Here is a 17,401-nt window from a genome sequence, read left to right on the forward strand (position 1 = left end):
GGACGGCGGCCGCCGCCCGGCGGGTCTTCAGCGTGAAGGAGCGGCGGTGCCCCCCATGGCCGCAGGGCAGTGTCTCCTCCGCGCGGTAAGCGGTCAGCGTGCGTGCCCAGCTCCTCCCGCCCGCCTGGCCTGCGCTGCCAGCGGACCCCGCGGGCTTCCTGGCTCGGGAGTGCCCGGGGACGCGAAGGAGGAGCTGGATTTAGTATTTAAATCTAGTAAAAGATAGTTATACTTCCAGGGACGATTAAGAAATGGAAATCACAGATATTCACTCTAAGTTATTGAAAGTATATGTGTTGTTCTAAATATTAACAAAACTATTTGAAATAATTTACATGGTTTGGTTATTCAGCCTAAATTTGAACTTGGCTTATTTTATGTATGTTGAGGTGAATTGTTTCTAATCGTTTTATATGGTTTAAAAATTATACCCTTAAAGAAATTCAGAAAATTTGCCTGGTATATATATATTTTTTGACCTCTTAAGAAATTTATATTTGTATCAGTATTGAATTCTGGCCAGTGCTCCAATATGAGGAAGTTATCAAATAAAGCAAACTTTTATTCTCCTTGGGAAAAAAATAAAAGATATTCACTGTGTATTTTTCATGGATAGCTTTTATTGTGATGAGAAATGACCCTTCTATGCTGGTATTGCTGAGAGTCTTGATCATGAAGGGATGTTGTATCTTATCAAATGCTTTTTCTGCATCAATTGATGTGATCATATGTTTTTTTTTATTTTTCTTCCTGTTAATATGTATTACATGTATGGTTTTGCATATGTTGAACCAACCTTGCATTCCTGGAATAAAGCCTACCTGATCGTGATGTATGATCTTTTTTATAAGTTGTTGGATACGATTTCCTAGTATCTTGTTGAGAATCTTTACATCTATATTTGTCAGAGATATTGGTCTATGGTTTTCCTGCCTTGTCCTGTCCTTATCTGTTTTAAGGATAAGGGTGATGGAGGCTTCATAGAATGAATTACAGAGAGATTTGCCCTTTTGAATCTTTAGAAATAACTTGAGCAGAATGGGGATTAACTCTTCTTTAAAATTTTTGTAGAATTCTGAGGCAAAGCCATCAGGGCCAGGGCTTTTCTTTGTTAAGAGGTTATTTATGACTGATTCAATGTCCTGACTTCTTTTGGCCTTATTCAGACTTTAGCTATATCTTTCTATTTCTATATCCTCCTGACTCAATCTTGGTAGATTATATGTGTCCAGAAATTTGTCCATCTCATCTAGATTTTCTTGTTTCTTGGCATATAGTTGCTCATTGTATCCTCTAATGATGTTTTGTATTTCTACTATGTCTGTTGTTATATTGCCTGCTTCATTGCAAACTTGATTTACATGGTTCCTTTCTCTCTTAATAAGTCTCGCTAGTGGTGTATCGATTTTGTTTATCTTTTCAAAGAACCAGCTTTTACTTTCATTTTTTTGTATAGTTTGTTTATTTTCTATTTATTTCTGCTCGTATGGTTATTATTTCCTTTCTCCTGGAGATTTTTTTTTTGCTGTTGCTTTTCAAGTTCTCTAAGGCACGATGTTAGGTGATCCATTTACCTTCTTTCCATGTTCCTCTTATGTGCACTAATTGGTATGAACTTCCCTCTTATGACTGCTTTTGCAGTGTCCCAAAGATTATGGAAACTCATATCCTCATTGTCATTGGCTTCGATGAATCTTTTGATTTCAGTCTTTATTTCTTCCGTAGTTGTGGATTCATTCAGGAGTAGGTTATTTAGTTTCCAGGTATTGGAGGATTTTTGAGGATTTTTCTTGAAATTTAAATCAAGTTTAATTCTGTCATGGTCAGAGAAGATGCTGAGTATAGTTTCTATGACTTTGAATCTGTAGAGGCTTGCATTGTGTCCCATCATGTAGTCAATCTTTGAAAAGTTTCCATGTATGGATGAGTAAAAATTGTATCTTGTAATTTTGGGGTGGAACGTTCTATAGCTGTCTGTTAAGTCTATTTGATTTATGGTATCATTTAGGTCCTTTATCTCTTTACCTATTTTTTGTCTAGATGACCTGTCCAGAGAGGATAGTGAGGTGTTAAGGTCTCCAAAAATTAGTGTGTTGCAGTCAATCTCTCCTTTTAGATCTAACAGTCTTTCCTTTATGTATTTGGGTGCTCCCTTGTTAGGTGCATAGATATTTATAAGCGTTATATCTTCTTGATAGATTGACCCTTTTACTGCAATATAGTGCCCTTCTTTGTCTCTTCAACAGTTTTTGTTTTAAAGCCTTTTTTTGTCAGAAATTCACGTTGTGACTCTAGCTCTTTTTTGGTTCCCATTTGCATGGAAAAACCTTTCTCCAACCCTTCACTTTCAGTCTATGTATGTCTTTATCTATGAGGTGGGTTTCTTGTAGGCAACAGATAGATGGTTTCTGTTTTTTTATCTATTCATCCAGTCTGTGTCTCTTGATTGGAGAATTTAATTCATTCACATTCAATGTTATTATAGATTTTACTAGACCTGTCCTGTTTAAGTAGGTCATTGTCTTGGTTGCCTTTTATTTCTTTGTTTCTGGCTGTTAATTCTTTAGTTTTTCTGGAACAGTACTTTCTTCAGGGTTTCTTGAAGAGCTGATCTGGTGTTGGCAAATTCTTTCAGGAGTAGATTTTCCATGTCCTTATTGGTTTCTTCGCCCGCTGGTATACCAATTTTTTGTATGTTTGGACATTTAATAGAATCTAGTATTTCTTATATATTATCCTCAAGTTTTTTTTTACATTTTCTCTATCTTTCTGGTGATTTTATTCTAGGTCAGAGTTTTATCTTCTACATCAGAGATTTAATCTTCAGTATGATCTAATCGACTTTTAATATTTTCAAGAGATTTTTTGATTTCCTGTATTACAGACTTAATCTCTAAAGGTTTTTGTTTTGTTTTGGTTTTTTTTGAGAAATTTTTGGTACAGGGCACGTGCGCTCGCCAGACAGAGAGCTAGAAAGCGAGAAATCACCCCCCCCCCGGGGGGGATGACCACGCTGTAATCCCTTCTCCTCCATTCTCCTCTCGTGATCTTGGGCGTGCATGCACATGCACCCGGCGTGAGTTTAAGCCACTGGGTCCAGGACTCAAACTGCAGTCGACTACATGGGAGTCCAGCGACATAGCTATTACGCTAACTGCTGGTCCCATTTTAAAGGTTTCTTTTTTTCTTTTTTTTTTTGGAGAGGTTTTCAGACTTCATCTCTAACAGTTCCATCTGATTCTCAGAGTGTCCATTTCTTCTTTCATATTGTGGAAGGACTTTCTAATCTGTAGTTTGTTGTCTCTCTCTCTCTTTTTTTTTTTTTTTTTTGGTCCAACTCATAGAATTTTGTCACCATAAATGTTCTAAATTGTTTCTCTGACATTTTAGTAACTTATTCTGTTATAACGAGAGATAGAGGGGAGTTACTGAGTTCTTTTGATGGAGACATATTTCCTGGTTTATTTTTCCTGAGGCTCTTCTTCTACTTCTAGCCATTGAGAGATGTATTCAGTTTTGAATACCTTTTAGGAGAATGTTTCTTCAGCTAGTGGCAAGTGTGTTTCCCTTTTGCTTGGGCTGATGTGTGTCAGTCTCTCTGCTGTTTTGTTTAGGAATGTGGTCTCAGGAGGAGTATTCTCAGGTGTCTGAAGAGCAGTATCTCTTTTTTCTCAGGTGGTTCAGTAAAAGAAAGGATACCAAGGAACCTTACAATACTAGGATATTTCAGAACTGTGATTCTAAACCTGTCTAGTCCATCTGGGAGGGTGGAGGATGAGGAGGAAAGGACATATAAGGGGGAAGAAAGTAAGAAGGAGAATAAAGAAAAAGTCCCAGCATGCAATTTCATTGTGGGACTGGAGATGGAACTGGGGCTCTGCTGGCAAGCAGAGGCCAGTCTGTGAGGCAAGGAGTAGGAAATTAACAAAAGAAAGAAGAAGAGCAAAACAAACCTGCAGGGACCAGCAGTGGGCGTAATGGCTTTGTCGCTGGACTCCCATGTAGTTGATCGGGTGCGTGTGCGTGTGTGCCCAAGATCCCAAGAGGAGAATGGAGGAGAAGGGATTGCAGCGTGGCCATCCTCCCTGGGGGGTGATTTCTTGCTTTCTGTCTCTGTCTCTCTCTGTCTTTCTGGTGAGGGAACGCACCCTATAACAACAAACCTCTCAAAACAAAACAAAACAAAACAAATCTGCCTACCTTTCTGAAGGAGAGCTCTATTGGGTGGGGAGGGCCAGCTGGAGCTGGGGAAGAGGCCAGTGGTGACCCTGCCTCAGAGTCCCTTGCTGGCCATGGGGCTGGAGATGGAACTGAGGCTCGCAAATGGATTTTTATAGGTGACAGACGCGTTTTTCTTTCTCTTCTTCCTTCATTTTATATATAATTAAACAAAAATAATTTGGCTTTATATTCCAAAGTTTGGTTTGCAGAGACCAGTCCTATCATCTTCAAATGTGATTGAAATTTATGGGAGAGAACGAACCCTAGATCCACAATGTTGTCAGATACTCTAGGCCCGCCCTTTAGACGTTCACCACACCATGAGTGGGTCAGAAACCTTTGGTGGAAACCTGCAAAACTTGGCTTTAAGGATGAGTCAGAATAATGAAGGGCCAAACTGTATATGTGCATGCCCAAAATCCCAGGAGGAGAATGGAGACGAGATTACACTGTGGCCAGCCACCCTGGGGGTTGATTTCTCCACTTCCACTCTCTCGGTCTCTACCTCTCTCCTCTCTGGTGATATCTCTCTCCTCATGGTATGATAAAAACCTTAAGAAAACAATCTAAGCTTAAAGCCAGCTGGCAACCAGGAGTAGAAGTTCTCCTTGACAGCAAGATGACTAACCTGTATATTTTAGGTATATATTTCTTTCACTGTTGATAGACAAAATTGTTTCCAGTATTTACTATTATAAATAATATTAGGGATGATTCATATTTATATTATATATACATATATAGAGAAATATAGATATAGGATAAGTACATATACATTATATACATTATTAGATGTGTGTGTGTGTGTACACACACACAATATATTCCTATATTTAGTTTCATTAGTACTTTATTCAGTATTTATCTAGGAACTAAGGTGTATTTCTGTTTAATTAATTGGAAGATAAAATTGTACTTTTTTCCCATCCATGACAGATTACATGTGTGTACAAAAGAGAGACAGAGACAGAGACAAAGGCACCGACCACAGGGCTTGGTCATACCGTGATCTCCTCCACTAGTCGTTCAGCTCACCAGGGTCCTGGGCTTGTGTAAATCCAGTGTGTGTTCAGACAACCTGAGCTTGGGACTTCAACTGTGGTGAGGATGTAGCTTTCAGTTCCACAGTTTGGTATACTACCACGGCGCATGGTCCATGTTTGTACCGTCTTATTTTGGTAACACCTTGCCTTGAAAGATTTACCAGTTTATGTTTCCAATGATTTATGAAATGCTCTTCCCCACTCTCTTGCAAAACTGTGTAACATATGTACCTATCACTTATTTTGGCCACAATTAACCCCTTATTGACACATTTCCTCAAATGAGTGTATACTCATTGGACTAACAACACTGGTGTCCTGGGAGGCCTGAAATCACTGTGGTTCTGTCCTCGTGTATGATTGGCCCCTCCTTTCAGGTCACCAGAGCCAATAGCAGCACACATTAGACTCGCTTGGTGAGTACTATGGCCCATGAGAATCACAGTCTTCTGGATTTCGTGGGTGAGAATCTGGCTCAGAGCAGAGATTTTAAGCTGGTTAATATCAACTTCCTAGTCAGGGAGCCCAGGCTATAGTGAATTAGGGGTAAGTGGTCCATGATTAGGCATAAGCAGAATGAAAATTGGGAATGTGGGACCTGAAAGGTCATCTAATGTGGAAATTTTGAAAATCAGATTCTCTCCCTTCTCGCAAAATTTACTGGGTTCATTTTCTTTCGCTTTCTGAATTCTCCCACATATGCAGTTACTTTGAAAGAAGAAAACAGGTGTAGCTCTTTTAAAATTTTGCGGAAGTTATTTCACATTGGTAGAAGTTGGAACAGCGATGACTAGCCTTCATGCTCACATTTTAAGAGCCAGAAATGCATTCTATATTCAGAGCACGAAACCCTGATATTTAGAGGACTAGATTTTTCCTCTCCACTCCCCTCCCCTCCTCTCCTCTCCTCTCCTCTTCTCTCCCCTCCCCTTCTCTCCCCTCCCCTCTTCCTTCCTCTCACTCTCTTTTTAAGGTTTTTGCCATAGGACACATGCACTTGCTGAAAAGAAACAGAGAGAGACAATGAGAGGGAGAGTGAGAAATCACCCACCAGAGGGGATGGCCACACTGCAATCTCTCCATTCTCCTCTTGGGATTTTTGGGCAAGTACACACACATGCCCAGTGTGAGTCTTAAGCCACCGGATCAGGTGGCCATATGAGAGTCCAGCTCCTAACCACTATACCAGCTGCTGGCCTTAGAGGGCCAGATTCTTATCCCCCACCTTGACTCTGGCAAAGCCTCCCAGAAATATGGATTGTGGCATTAGCTGCCTGAAGTGGAACTGTGGATGACGATGGACAGCTTCCACTGCTCATGGCTAAAAAAGACCAGCCATTACCACCAGCCAAGCTATACCCCTAGAAGTTGCAAATGGGTAAATAAATCACAGAATTTCAAAATATTCACTTTGGACCCTTTCTACTAGTAGAATTGTTGTCTAGGTAGAGAGATGGATTTTTTAAAGGCTTCTTATGCTTAATAATGTGGTTGGTTTCATTTTAAAATAAAGCAAGCATTGGATGGTGACATAGCAGTAAAACGTGACACTCTGCAAAGCATACCTTATGGGGGTGTGCCTAATTATGCTGTGCATGTGTGTGCTATGATTCAGACTGGCTGAAGCTTGGGATGGGCCAGGGAGGGCAAAACCATGTTGGAAGTTTCCTCTCTCTCCCTATCTCTCTTTCCCACTCATAGGATAAATAAGTGAAACTTAGAATTAACTACGTGAAAATAAAGCCATCCCCACAAGACTAACACAGCTGTTAGTTGCAAAGTAATGTACCAGCTTACCCTGGGCATGACTAAGCCAGGTGGCTCTTTCCTGGTTCATTGCTCCTGGAGTGTGTTCACCGAGATCTCCATTCTTCATTGTTCCAAAGTAAAGAAATGAATCATTTTGAGTGCAAGAACTTGTCGCCAACAAAATTTTAGAAAGATGACCCTGTTGCCATTTGACTGGGCAATTACCAAAACTGGGCAGATAAGATACATTCCCTCATTAGATGTTGGCAGAGTTTTGCTCCTTTTAGAAGCAAGGGTCACTGTGAGAGGTCTCTGTGGGGATGGATCTCTGAGTATGGCTCTCTATAGAGGTCTTGGGATCTCTGGGTGTGTATCTCTGTAGAGGTCTCTGGGTATGGGTCTCTGTATAGGTATCTGGAGAGCCCAGTGAGGGTCTCTGTGGAGATCTCTGGAGGTCTCTTAATGTAGGTCTCAATGGAAATCTCAAGGGATATTTAGATGTGAGTCACTGGGAAGGTCTCTGTGGGTCTCTGCAGAGGTCTCAGAGAGGGTGGAGGTCTCTCTAGAGGTCTGAAGTGGTCTCTGGGTATGAGTCACTGCCAGAGGTCATGTGGGGGTCTTAGGTCTCTATGGAGGTCTCTGGAGGGTCTCTGAGTGTGAATCTTTGTAAAAGTCTCTGGAAGGTTTTTGGATATGGGTTTCTCTAGAGCTCTGCGGAGATCTTTGGCTGAGTCCCTTTGGAGGTCTCTGGGAAGTCTCTAGGTGTGGATCTCTGTGGTTATCTCTGCGATGTCTCTTGGTATGGGTCTCTGTGAAAGTCTCTGAAGTTCTCTGGGTGTGGATCACACGCAGGTGTCTCTGGGGCAATTCTGGGTGTATACCTCTGTAGAGGTTCCTGAGGTCTCTGGTGTGGGTCTTTGTAGCAGTCTCAGAGGGATCTCTGGGTGTCAGTCTTTGTGGAAATCTTTAGGAATAGAAATCTGTGGTCTCTGAGGGTCCCTGGAGGGTCTTCAGGTGTAGAACTTTGTGTAAGCCTGGGGCGGGGGCCTCTGGGTATGGGTCTCTATGGAGATTTCTGGGGAGAGGATATGAGTCTCTCTAGAATCTCTGGTAGGTCTCTGGGTGTGGGTCTCACCATAAGCCTCTGGGTAGGTCTCTGGGTCTCTGCCGAGACCTCTGAAGGTTTCTGGGAATCTTGTGTAGGCCTCTATGGAGGTCTCTGTTGAGATTGCTCGTGAGCCTCTGAATGTGGGTCTCTGTTGAAGTCTATGGGATATCTCTGGGTATGAATCTCTGTAGAAGTCTCTGGGTGTGGGTTTCTGTGATGATCTCTGGAGCATCTCTGGGTGTGGGTCTCTGTAGAGATCTTAGGATATGAGTCTCTGGAAGTCTGTGGAGGTCTCTGGGTATGAGTGTTTATCTGAGGGTCTCTGGGTGCGGGTCGCTGTCTTAAGTTTCTGTCGGTCTCTGGGTATGGGCTTCTGGCGTTCTCTGGGAGCCTCTGGCTGGGGGGGTCTCTATAGGAAACTTTAGGGAGTCTCTAGGTAGGGGTCTCTGTGGAGACCTCTGGGAGAATCTCTGGATGTGGGTCTCTGTGGAAGTCTCTCAGTGTCTCTGGATGTTGGTCTCTGTGGAGGTCTCCAGGTGGAGGTCTCTGTAGAGGTCTCCATCTCTGGCCTCTCTGTCCCTTGTGGAGACAGTGTTGAGCAGCACGGGGACGTGCTTCTCCTGGGCCCATTGCTCCCTGGTGTCCCTGTGCTTGCCCTTCTCCCCAGAGCCTGGGTGCACATCCACTCCCTGCCCAGCCTGGTACCCACCCCTCAGTGCCCTGCAAGACACAGCCCGGCTCTGGCTCCGGACACAGCTTCGGCGTTCCACTCCAAGGGGCCGGCTGTTCTCTGTCCACATCCTGGTCCCTCTGGGAGCCCTGGCTATTCATGGCCCACACTGGGCTGCCTGGGTCATAGGGCCTAGAAGGGGCTTGGCTGCAGGGGGATGCTGTGGCAGCTGGAGCTGGGCAGGCCTGGGCCTGTCCCCTGCTCCACTCTTAGAGACTGCTAGAGAAATGGCTCTTCCTTGGCCTGCTGTGGTGCCGCCTGCTTTCCCACGTCAAGGGGGCCGTGGGCAGAGGGAACAGTGCTGGAAACCAAGTGAGGGGAGGCAGGTACACCCGCGGCCTGCCTCCTTTTAGACAGGTCTGGTTACATCCGCCTTACAGGTCTCTGGGGTGAGCAGGGACTCAGCACATGAGTCTGTGTGGCCCTGGGCCAGCCCCTGGGCCTTGAACCACCATCCTCCTCCACACATCTTTGTCAAGGGCGAAACACCACACCACTGTTCCCTGTCCTGGCTTCCCTCTTGGCCCCCTCTCTGGATCAGCGAGCAACACCTGCAGCTGGCCACGTGCATTGTCAGGAGTCCCATCTCCTGGCAGGCTCTGCTCCTCTCCTGTCTGGCCTCTGTGCAGGGCAGAGGGCTCCTCCAACTCTGGGTTCTGGGTGAAGCAGCTCTGTGTAGTCAGAACAAGCCTCTGGCCCTGAGGTCTCCTCCCAGTTAGGCCATAAATACAAGGACTTCTGGGGCTCTCTCCCCTGTCCTCCCAGTGGCATCTCAGGCTGCTGCCTCCTTCCTAGGCTCCAACCTTAACCACTTTCACATGGTGACTGCAACAGTGGACCAGAGGGAAAGGCAGGAACCTGGGCAGGGTGGACACCCCCTCCACAACCTCCTGCTGTCCCCCCACACAGAAGAGCTACAGGTCTGTCCTCACTGCTGCTTCAGAGTGTTAAGAAGGCAAAGATCAGGGAGGGTGAGCTAGGGATGGGAGGGTGCTTAGCAAGAACTTCTCCACCCCCCTTCATCAGGATAAAAGGGGCTCACTGTGGCAGGTGTATCTGTGCCCCTCCAGGAGATCCAGGGGCAAGTTTCCTCTTACCCTGAAATCAGGACTAGCCCTGTGCATTCCAAACCTCTGCAGCCGTCTCTGTGACAGGTTACTTGTCAGGGCCACCAGCTGGAGCCCAGGGAGGTTCAAGGGTAAGTGGAGAAGGGAGTACCAGTGGAGTCAGAGGCTGGGGAGGGGGCCCTTCTAGGGGTTGCTCACCCCAACATGCCCCATGGGGTCAGAGACGGGGGAGGGTCCTAGGGGTTGCTCAGCCCAGCATGCCCCATGGGGTCAGAGGCTGGGGAGGGGCCTAGGGGTTGCTCAGCCCAGCATGCTCCATGGGGTCAGAGGCTGAGGAGGGTCCTAGGGGTTGCTCAGCCCAGCATGCCCCATGGGGTCAGAGGCTCTTCAGTCTCTGCAGTGATCTCAGGGGCATTAAGGGGATCTGTCTGCAGAGCCTCTGGCAGCCTCCCTTCAGGCCCTGTCCCATCCAGAACAGGGTCAATGCTGCGACCTGGGGTGGGCTGGCCAACCTTCATGATGCCCTGCACAGCACAGACAGAAGCCACCTCCTCCAAGGAGCAAACATGTGTATTAGGAATCAAGGAATGGGTGGGAGTGAGCATTGGCACACAGGTTGTGCTCACGTGAGATGTGGGCTGCGGTTATCTGGGTAAGTGCGTTCCCCCAGCAGGGACAGCATGACGAAGTTGCTCCGGTGGGCCAGATAAGATCCTTCTCTGTAGGAGACAGTGTCTAGGACAGTGGACAGGACGGCCCAAGCCTGCTGGCCTCCATGGCCCATGCGGCTGGCGCCTGGCTGGGTACACGGGCTGCCTGGCAGGTGAGGCCCCCTTGCTGTCCTTGTCTTGGATCCAGCAGCTCTTGATGGGACAGCTGTGGCCCCTGGGGGCAGTGTGGTGACTGCAGCTGGCAGCACTCACCTGTCTCCTTTGCTCTGAGGAAGAGGAATGAGCACCCCCACAGACCTGGAGTTCCTCTCTGTGTGAGCTCGCCTTGCAGATAGAAAGCTTGGTCTCCAGAATCTGGTCAATGGCAGTTGTGAGCGCATAGGCTTTAGCCACCTCCTTGTCTGTGGGCCACATGTCTGTGACTTGCTGTGGACCCAGAGCAGGGGCCCTTGCAGCTGGGCCTTTCTGCAAGGGTTTTTCCTGCCTTGTCTCTTTATCCTTATCCAGGAAAACCTTTTGTAGAAATTGCTTTATCTTGTTCCCAAAGGAGTTTTCTGCAGGAGCTCTCCCTCTGTGCGGCAGCACCGGGGAGGGCTTGCTTCTTTGAAGCTCTTCTGCCTGCCTGCCTGGTGCAGGGTGGCTTGTTCCACCTGCCTGGTGTCGGGTGGCCTGGGGGCACTGAGGTCCCACCAGACTTCGTTCCTGCCCTCCTGGCCTGGGCCTTCTACAGCCCCCACTGTTCTCAGGAGGGCAAGACATCTTGGTCTGACTCTTCAGTTGGTGCTGAAGTTTTGGGGGGCTGGGCGCCTGCTGCCCCTGGCTGCTCCTTGCCCTTCCAGAGAGGTCACTTGGCTCTGAGGAAGCCGATGTGCTACTGCTGCTGAGGCTCAGGAAGCTGGGCAGAGCGGTCTGAGGGGGTGCAGACATGTCCCTGTGCAGGAGCACCTCAGGAGTGCTCGTGCGAGGGGGTGTGCCAATGACACAGCCAGGAAGGAGGGTGTCGAGGGCAGGGTCTTCAGGCTGGCCCTCTGAGCATAAATCCTCTTCTTGTTCAGACTCGTCAATGATCTGTTCCTCCAGGCAGACCACCGGGCATTGTCGGGGGACAGCCCTCAATGACCCGAGGGGTTTGAGGGCACAAAGGCTTCTAGACAGTGGGGGGCCTTTTCTGGTCTGCTGAGACCCTGACCCACACAGAGTGACATTTGCAGCTGGGGAGCTTGCCACCACATGGGCTCCCGAGACGGCTTGGGGTGACTGGTCCCCAGGATGAAGCCTCCAGGTAGGGGTCGTCCCCTCGTTAGCCTTCACTGTCTCCTCGATCCCCCTGGCTATCGATGAGCAGGGTTCTCCCCTGGACTCCAGCGTCATTCTGCTGCTGGCGCCACGCTCACTCCCCTGTTGTGGCCCACCCCTGGCCAGGGCTGGACCTGGGCTTAGCTCTGGGCTGGCTCTCCCAGCCCCTGAGACAGGCTTACTGTGCTGGGCTCTGCATTCAAAGCCTGTGAGGGGCTGGGAAGGACACCCGGCCCTCTGTCTCATGGGAGAGGCCTCCGAGGGCCCAGAGGGTGCCTGGCTCAGGGTGTCCTGGACTTCCTTACTTGCAGGCGGGGCAGCAGGGGGAACTGTTTTCAGCGTGGAGGCTGCCTCCGTCGCCATCTGTCCTGGAGTCCTCCCAGAAGGTTCTCTGGGGAAACTGACTACCTTGGCTGTCGGGTTGGCCCCAGATCCATGGGTGTCCAAGGAGGGAAAGGCGAGATGAGGAAGGGGCAGGGGTTGAGTCGTTCTCAACTTAAGATTCATGGACTTGAGGACAGGCGGCGGTGGGTCCCCCCTCTGAATGCTCTGAAAGTCGCCCTTCCAGCACCTGCTGCACGCCTCGATCTAGGGGAGGAAGCTCCTGCAAGGTTTTCTCACAGGATTCCCCATCATGCGAGGATGCTGGAATTCCAGTTTCCATAGGAGTATGGAAGTTTTCAGGCAGGACGCAGTCATGGCCAGAAGCCAGCCTGGAGTGAGGAGCCCCCGTGGGGAGCCCGCTGTCATCCCTGTGCTCCAGCTCCCTGCTCAGGTACACTTCGAGAACGTCTTCTAGATGCTTCTTGTCCGGGCTCCTTGATGAGATGCTTTCTGCCTCACTTGTGGGGAGCCTCGAGTCCCGTTCTGTCAGCCTCGCAGTGCTAGCTGGGGTCCTCACTAGGGAGCTTTCTGGACCTCTGGGTGAGGCTTTCAGGACTGGCCCCCAACAGTGCCCCAGATCCTGGCCTGAGTTCTCCCCGGGTTGGAACTCTTCTGGGTTCCCAGACCACATCATCTGTATCTTCTGGCTGCTGTCACCTGTGGACACCAGGGGCCAGGAGGGCCCACACTTGCCCTGGGCTTGAACAGTCCTCGGCAGTTTGCACCAGGGCTGCATCAGTGAGCGACCGGGAGTGAGCTGGGTCTTGTGGGGCAGTCCATACTGGTGTGGTATGAACTTTTGTTGAAGGTGTTGCTCCAGCTGGTCCTGGAGCTTCAGACCAGTGAAGCCTTCTGGGAGGTCAGAGATGGGGTTGCAGCCCTGGTAGGCCCTGCTGTTGGGAGGGAGCTGGCTAGAGACTTTCTGAGACTTTCTGACCACAGAAGGTAAAGCTCTCCTGGTTTCCTTTAGCTTTTTCAAAAGGTGATGTTCCAGGTGTCGAACAGCACTTGGGATAAAAAATTGGCCCTCCTTCTGGAGGGCAGAGCAAGATGGCCCAGCGGCCCTAAATGGAGGTGAATAGCATGGCAGGAGATGGGCCTGGGCTGGAGCCAGAGGTGGGGGATAAGGCCGAGACAGGGTCTGAGTCAAAGGTTGGGGTTGGGCCGCACGGCGGGCCAGTGGCCGGGGTGGGAAAAAGTGTGGAGGTAGTTTAGATGGACCCTGTACCGGGAAGGAGTTCGAGAGTCCATTGAAAAAGACACAGGGAAACCCTGGTGGAGAACCAGGGGCCCTGACAGCAGCCACCAGGGACTCGCTGTGCAGAAAGGGGAGACCCCAAAAGAGCTGGCTGTATTTCTGCTGTAAGTCAGTCCCCACGACCTTGGAGTAAGGGAGCTGCTGAGGAGCAGATGGCTGTTCTGGGTCGTCTTTGCTGTCCCAGCAGGGCTGTGGGGTGGTGGTGTCCTTTCTGTCCCCCAGTGACTTCAACACACTCCCGAGAGGGTCCAGGGCGCGTTCTAGCCCCACCCCTGCCTTCTCCTCCCACAGCTTCCGGGTTCTCTTGGTGATCAGCATCTCCAGCACTGTTTGCACAGCAGGGCTGATGGAGGGGGCACTGCCAGCCTCCGCCTGCCTGTGCATGGCACCCGCCCACAGTGGTGCCTCTTGTGGGTGGTGAGAAAGCTGCTCTTGCTGGGGTTTGCTGTGTGATGAGGCAGACAGGCCCCATGCTCCGACAGCTGTCTGCCACCAGGAGAGAGCTGAGATGGGGCAGCTCGAGCTGCCAAGGCCAGAGATTGCTGGGACAGGCGAGGTCAACCAGCGGTTGCTCTGTGCAGACAAGTTTTGTGGGGCTGTGCCCAGTGGGAAGGCCGTGGGGCCACACTGAGGAGATGCCGTGCTCGGGGTTGGCAGAGGTAGGGGGCAGGCCACGGGATCAGGGGGGCATGATGGAGAGGAAGGTGCACAAGGTTGGAGTGAGGGGTGTTCTGGGGGGACTGTGTCCAGTGGGAAGGTTGTGGGGCCACACTGGGCAGCAGCCATGCTGGGGACTGGAGGAGGTGGGGGCCAGTCCACAGGGTCAGGGGGAGAGGGTGGAGGAGGAGAAGGGGCACAAGGTTGGAGTGAGGGGTGTTCTGGAGGGATTGTGCCCAGTGGGAAGGCTGTGGGGTCACACTGAGCAGCAGCCATGCTGGGGACTGGAGGAGGTGGGGGCCAGTCCACAGGGTCAGGGGGAGAGGGTGGGGGAGGGGAGGGGGGACAAGGTTGGAGTGAGGGGTGTTCTGGAGGGATTGTGCCCAGTGGGAAGGCTGTGGGGTCACACTGAGCAGCAGCCATGCTGGGGACTGGAGGAGGTGGGGGCCAGTCCACAGGGTCAGGGGAAGAGGGTGGAGGAGGAGAAGGGGCACAAGGTTGGAGTGATGAGTGTTCTGGAGGGATTGTGCCCAGTGAGAAGTCCATGGGGCCACACTGGGCAGCAGCCATGCTGGGGACTGGAGGAGGTGGGGGCCAGTCCACAGGGTCAGGGGAAGAGGGTGGGGAAGAGGAGGGAGAGCAAAGTGGGAGTGAGGGGTGTTCTGGGGAGACCATGCCCAGTGGGAAGGCTGTGAGGTCACACTGAGGAGCAGCCATGTTGGGGGCTGGCAGAGATGGGGGGCAGGCCACGGGATCAGGAGGGCACGGTGGGGGAGGGGAAGGGGCACAAGGCCAGGGTGAAGGGCGTTCTGGAGGAATATGAGGCTCTGGTGTCAGAGAGCCACCCAGGGGTGAATGCAAACCAGCAGGAACTGGGGAGGTCACTGGTCCTGGTGACAGAGTGGGGGCCACAGGCAGACGGCACTCGGTCAGAGGGTCCAGGGGAGCCGATGGGGGCGAGAGAGAAGCATCTTGCACTTGCTTCCCACATGGCCGGTGGACTCTGGCAGGTGCTGGTCTGCGCTCCTCATCTGGGGGGCCTTGATGGAAGCCACCCGTGACAAGAAGCTTCCCCATGTGGCTGCAGGAGACAGCAGGTGCCAGCTGCAGCCAGGAGCAGATGGGGCTCAAGGGCCAAACAGGCAAGGACACCACGGCCATGGCCCTTCCCTGCCCCATGCACCGACTTTACAGCACTCACAAACCGCTCCTTCCCATGGGCTCTCCCTTCCAGGCCAGCCCAGGCCCTGGCAGGCAAGGACAGACGGAAGCGGAAAGCTCCTCACCTTCTCAGAAGAAAACTCAGTTCCCGAACCTCCTCCAGGTCTTTCCGGCAGTCTCTGCAAGCTGGAAGTCAGGAGACTGGGTCATGGGTGGGGAAGGGAGTGCCTGGAGGAGGCTGAGTGCAAGGTCCCTTGAAGGCAGACCAGGGGCCCTGGAGCTCGTGCCTCATTTTCCAGGGCCCCTGCCCCAGCCATGATAGCAAGGGGCACAGGTGGCAGTGTGTGATCACAGGCAGCATGCTTCTGTGCACATCACCCCCCACAGTCTCACAGTCACCTGTGTGGGGGAAATATGGGCCCATCAGAGAGGAGTCAGGCTTAGAGAGTGACACCCTCAACCACAGTTGGAGCTGGAGGTCCTTAGAAATCTAGACACTGTTGGTCCCAGCCTCATTCCAAGCTCAGGCATTTCCTCCTAGGAATCCCCTTTGCATGGCTCTGGAGCTGGCATTCATGGAGACAGCACTGTCCCTGGGAAGTCACATGGCCTCCGGGGGCTCAGGGTGGAGGGGCAGAGCCTTACCTTTCAGAACGCTGGCCTTTCTGCTCTTGCTCCTCCCCTTCTTCTGCAGTAGATGCTGAGGGACAAGGAAGCATGAGGAACTGGGACCCCGTGCTTGCTCTCACCTCCCCAGACAGCCTCAGACCTCTGTTCCTGAACCCGACTTTGACACTTAGCAGTGGAGCTCTGCATTCTTTCCTTCACTTTACTCCTATTGTTAAAGTTTACTTCTTTCTTTTAGAGAGGGAGAAATCTCACCCTCAACCGGGTCTGGATCCCATGACCCTCTCTGTCAGGAAGCCCTGGTCATGGGCACACATGTGCCTGGTATCCTCAGGGAGGTCTGCAGAATGGACCCTGCTCTGTGGTATTGCTTCACAGAGTATCCTGCTTTATTACTGAGCCACCATCTGACACCTCTCAGAGATGTATCTACTTATGTCTGACGTAGGTAAAAATCCTTTTTTCTTTTTGAAAAATGCAAAGAGGGATTTTCTAGGGGATGTCCCGGGATGTCCTCAGTCACTGTTCCCGTGCTCAGCTGAGGCACATCTAAACTCAGGTCTGGGTGTGCTTCTGAGTGGACTTCAATCTCTGACCCCCGGGTCCAGAACAGCCCTAGATGAGCCTGATGCAGAGAGGCTCTGCCCAGGTACCTGCCACAAGAGGATGACGACTAAGCAGAGCAAGACTGTCTCCCACAGAAACCCCCCAACTCTGTCTAATTCAGAGTCCAGGTGCCTGACTTTGCCCTGGTGCCTCCAGCTCACTCACTCATGGTCTGAGAGCTTCAGGTAGAAATCCAGGCCTACTCTGCCCCTGCCCTCCCAGGTCCTCCAGGAGGATGCTCTGGTTTTTCCTAGATTTCTCATCTCTGGAGTCTCTCTAGTTGATTTGGAAAAGTGGAAAATGGTAGAAAAGTCGGGCAAAAGAGTCATTGTTTGGCTGAGAGTTCCTTACCTCTCTGACGGTTCTCTTTTTCCCCGAGGGTGGCTTGCTCTGGAGGAAAAGACAGAGCAGGAGGAAGAGCCCCAGCCCACACAGGATGCCAAGGGTGACATCTATCACCCAGGCAGTGGAGCTGGGGCTCAGCCATGTGGCACTAACGCTTTTCAGAGGGAAGAGAAGATTCTCCATCTGAATCTAGAAGATTCTCCATCTGAATTGCACTGTTGCTCTCAGGCAACTGAGCCCTGAGCCCTGGGGGTTCTCTTTTGAGCCTGGGGCGTGGCCTGCATCACAGAGCTGTGGCCTGTACATCACAAAGGGCCAGGGGAGAGGGGGGAGGGGAGGGCTGGAAGAGGGAATGGTTGAAGCCAGGTCCCTCCCCAACCAAGAAGCCAGGCAGATTCCCTACCTTCCTGGGTTTCTGGATTCCTCTTTTTACTTTTTTTTTTTTTAATTTATTTATTTACATTCATTCACTATACAT

The 17,401-nt window shown here is 50.5% G+C and overlaps 1 protein-coding gene across 1 annotated transcript; it reads right to left on the bottom strand.

Moving 5' to 3' along the window:
- Nucleotides 1–10,476: 10,476 nt before the first annotated feature.
- LOC102479904 (spermatogenesis-associated protein 31E1-like) lies at nucleotides 10,477–17,166 on the bottom strand. Its single transcript, XM_014588950.2, is given in 5 exon segments — nucleotides 10,477–12,444; nucleotides 12,446–15,265; nucleotides 15,471–15,531; nucleotides 15,991–16,045; nucleotides 16,930–17,166. Coding segments are annotated over 5 exon segments (4,995 nt in total). The 5' UTR covers nucleotides 17,107–17,166; the 3' UTR covers nucleotides 10,477–10,562.
- Between the last annotated feature and the right edge of the window lie 235 nt (nucleotides 17,167–17,401).

Source organism: Tupaia chinensis, unplaced genomic scaffold (assembly GCF_000334495.1).
Source record: "Tupaia chinensis unplaced genomic scaffold, TupChi_1.0 Scaffold000041_1, whole genome shotgun sequence".
Taxonomy (NCBI): Eukaryota; Metazoa; Chordata; class Mammalia; order Scandentia; family Tupaiidae; genus Tupaia; species Tupaia belangeri.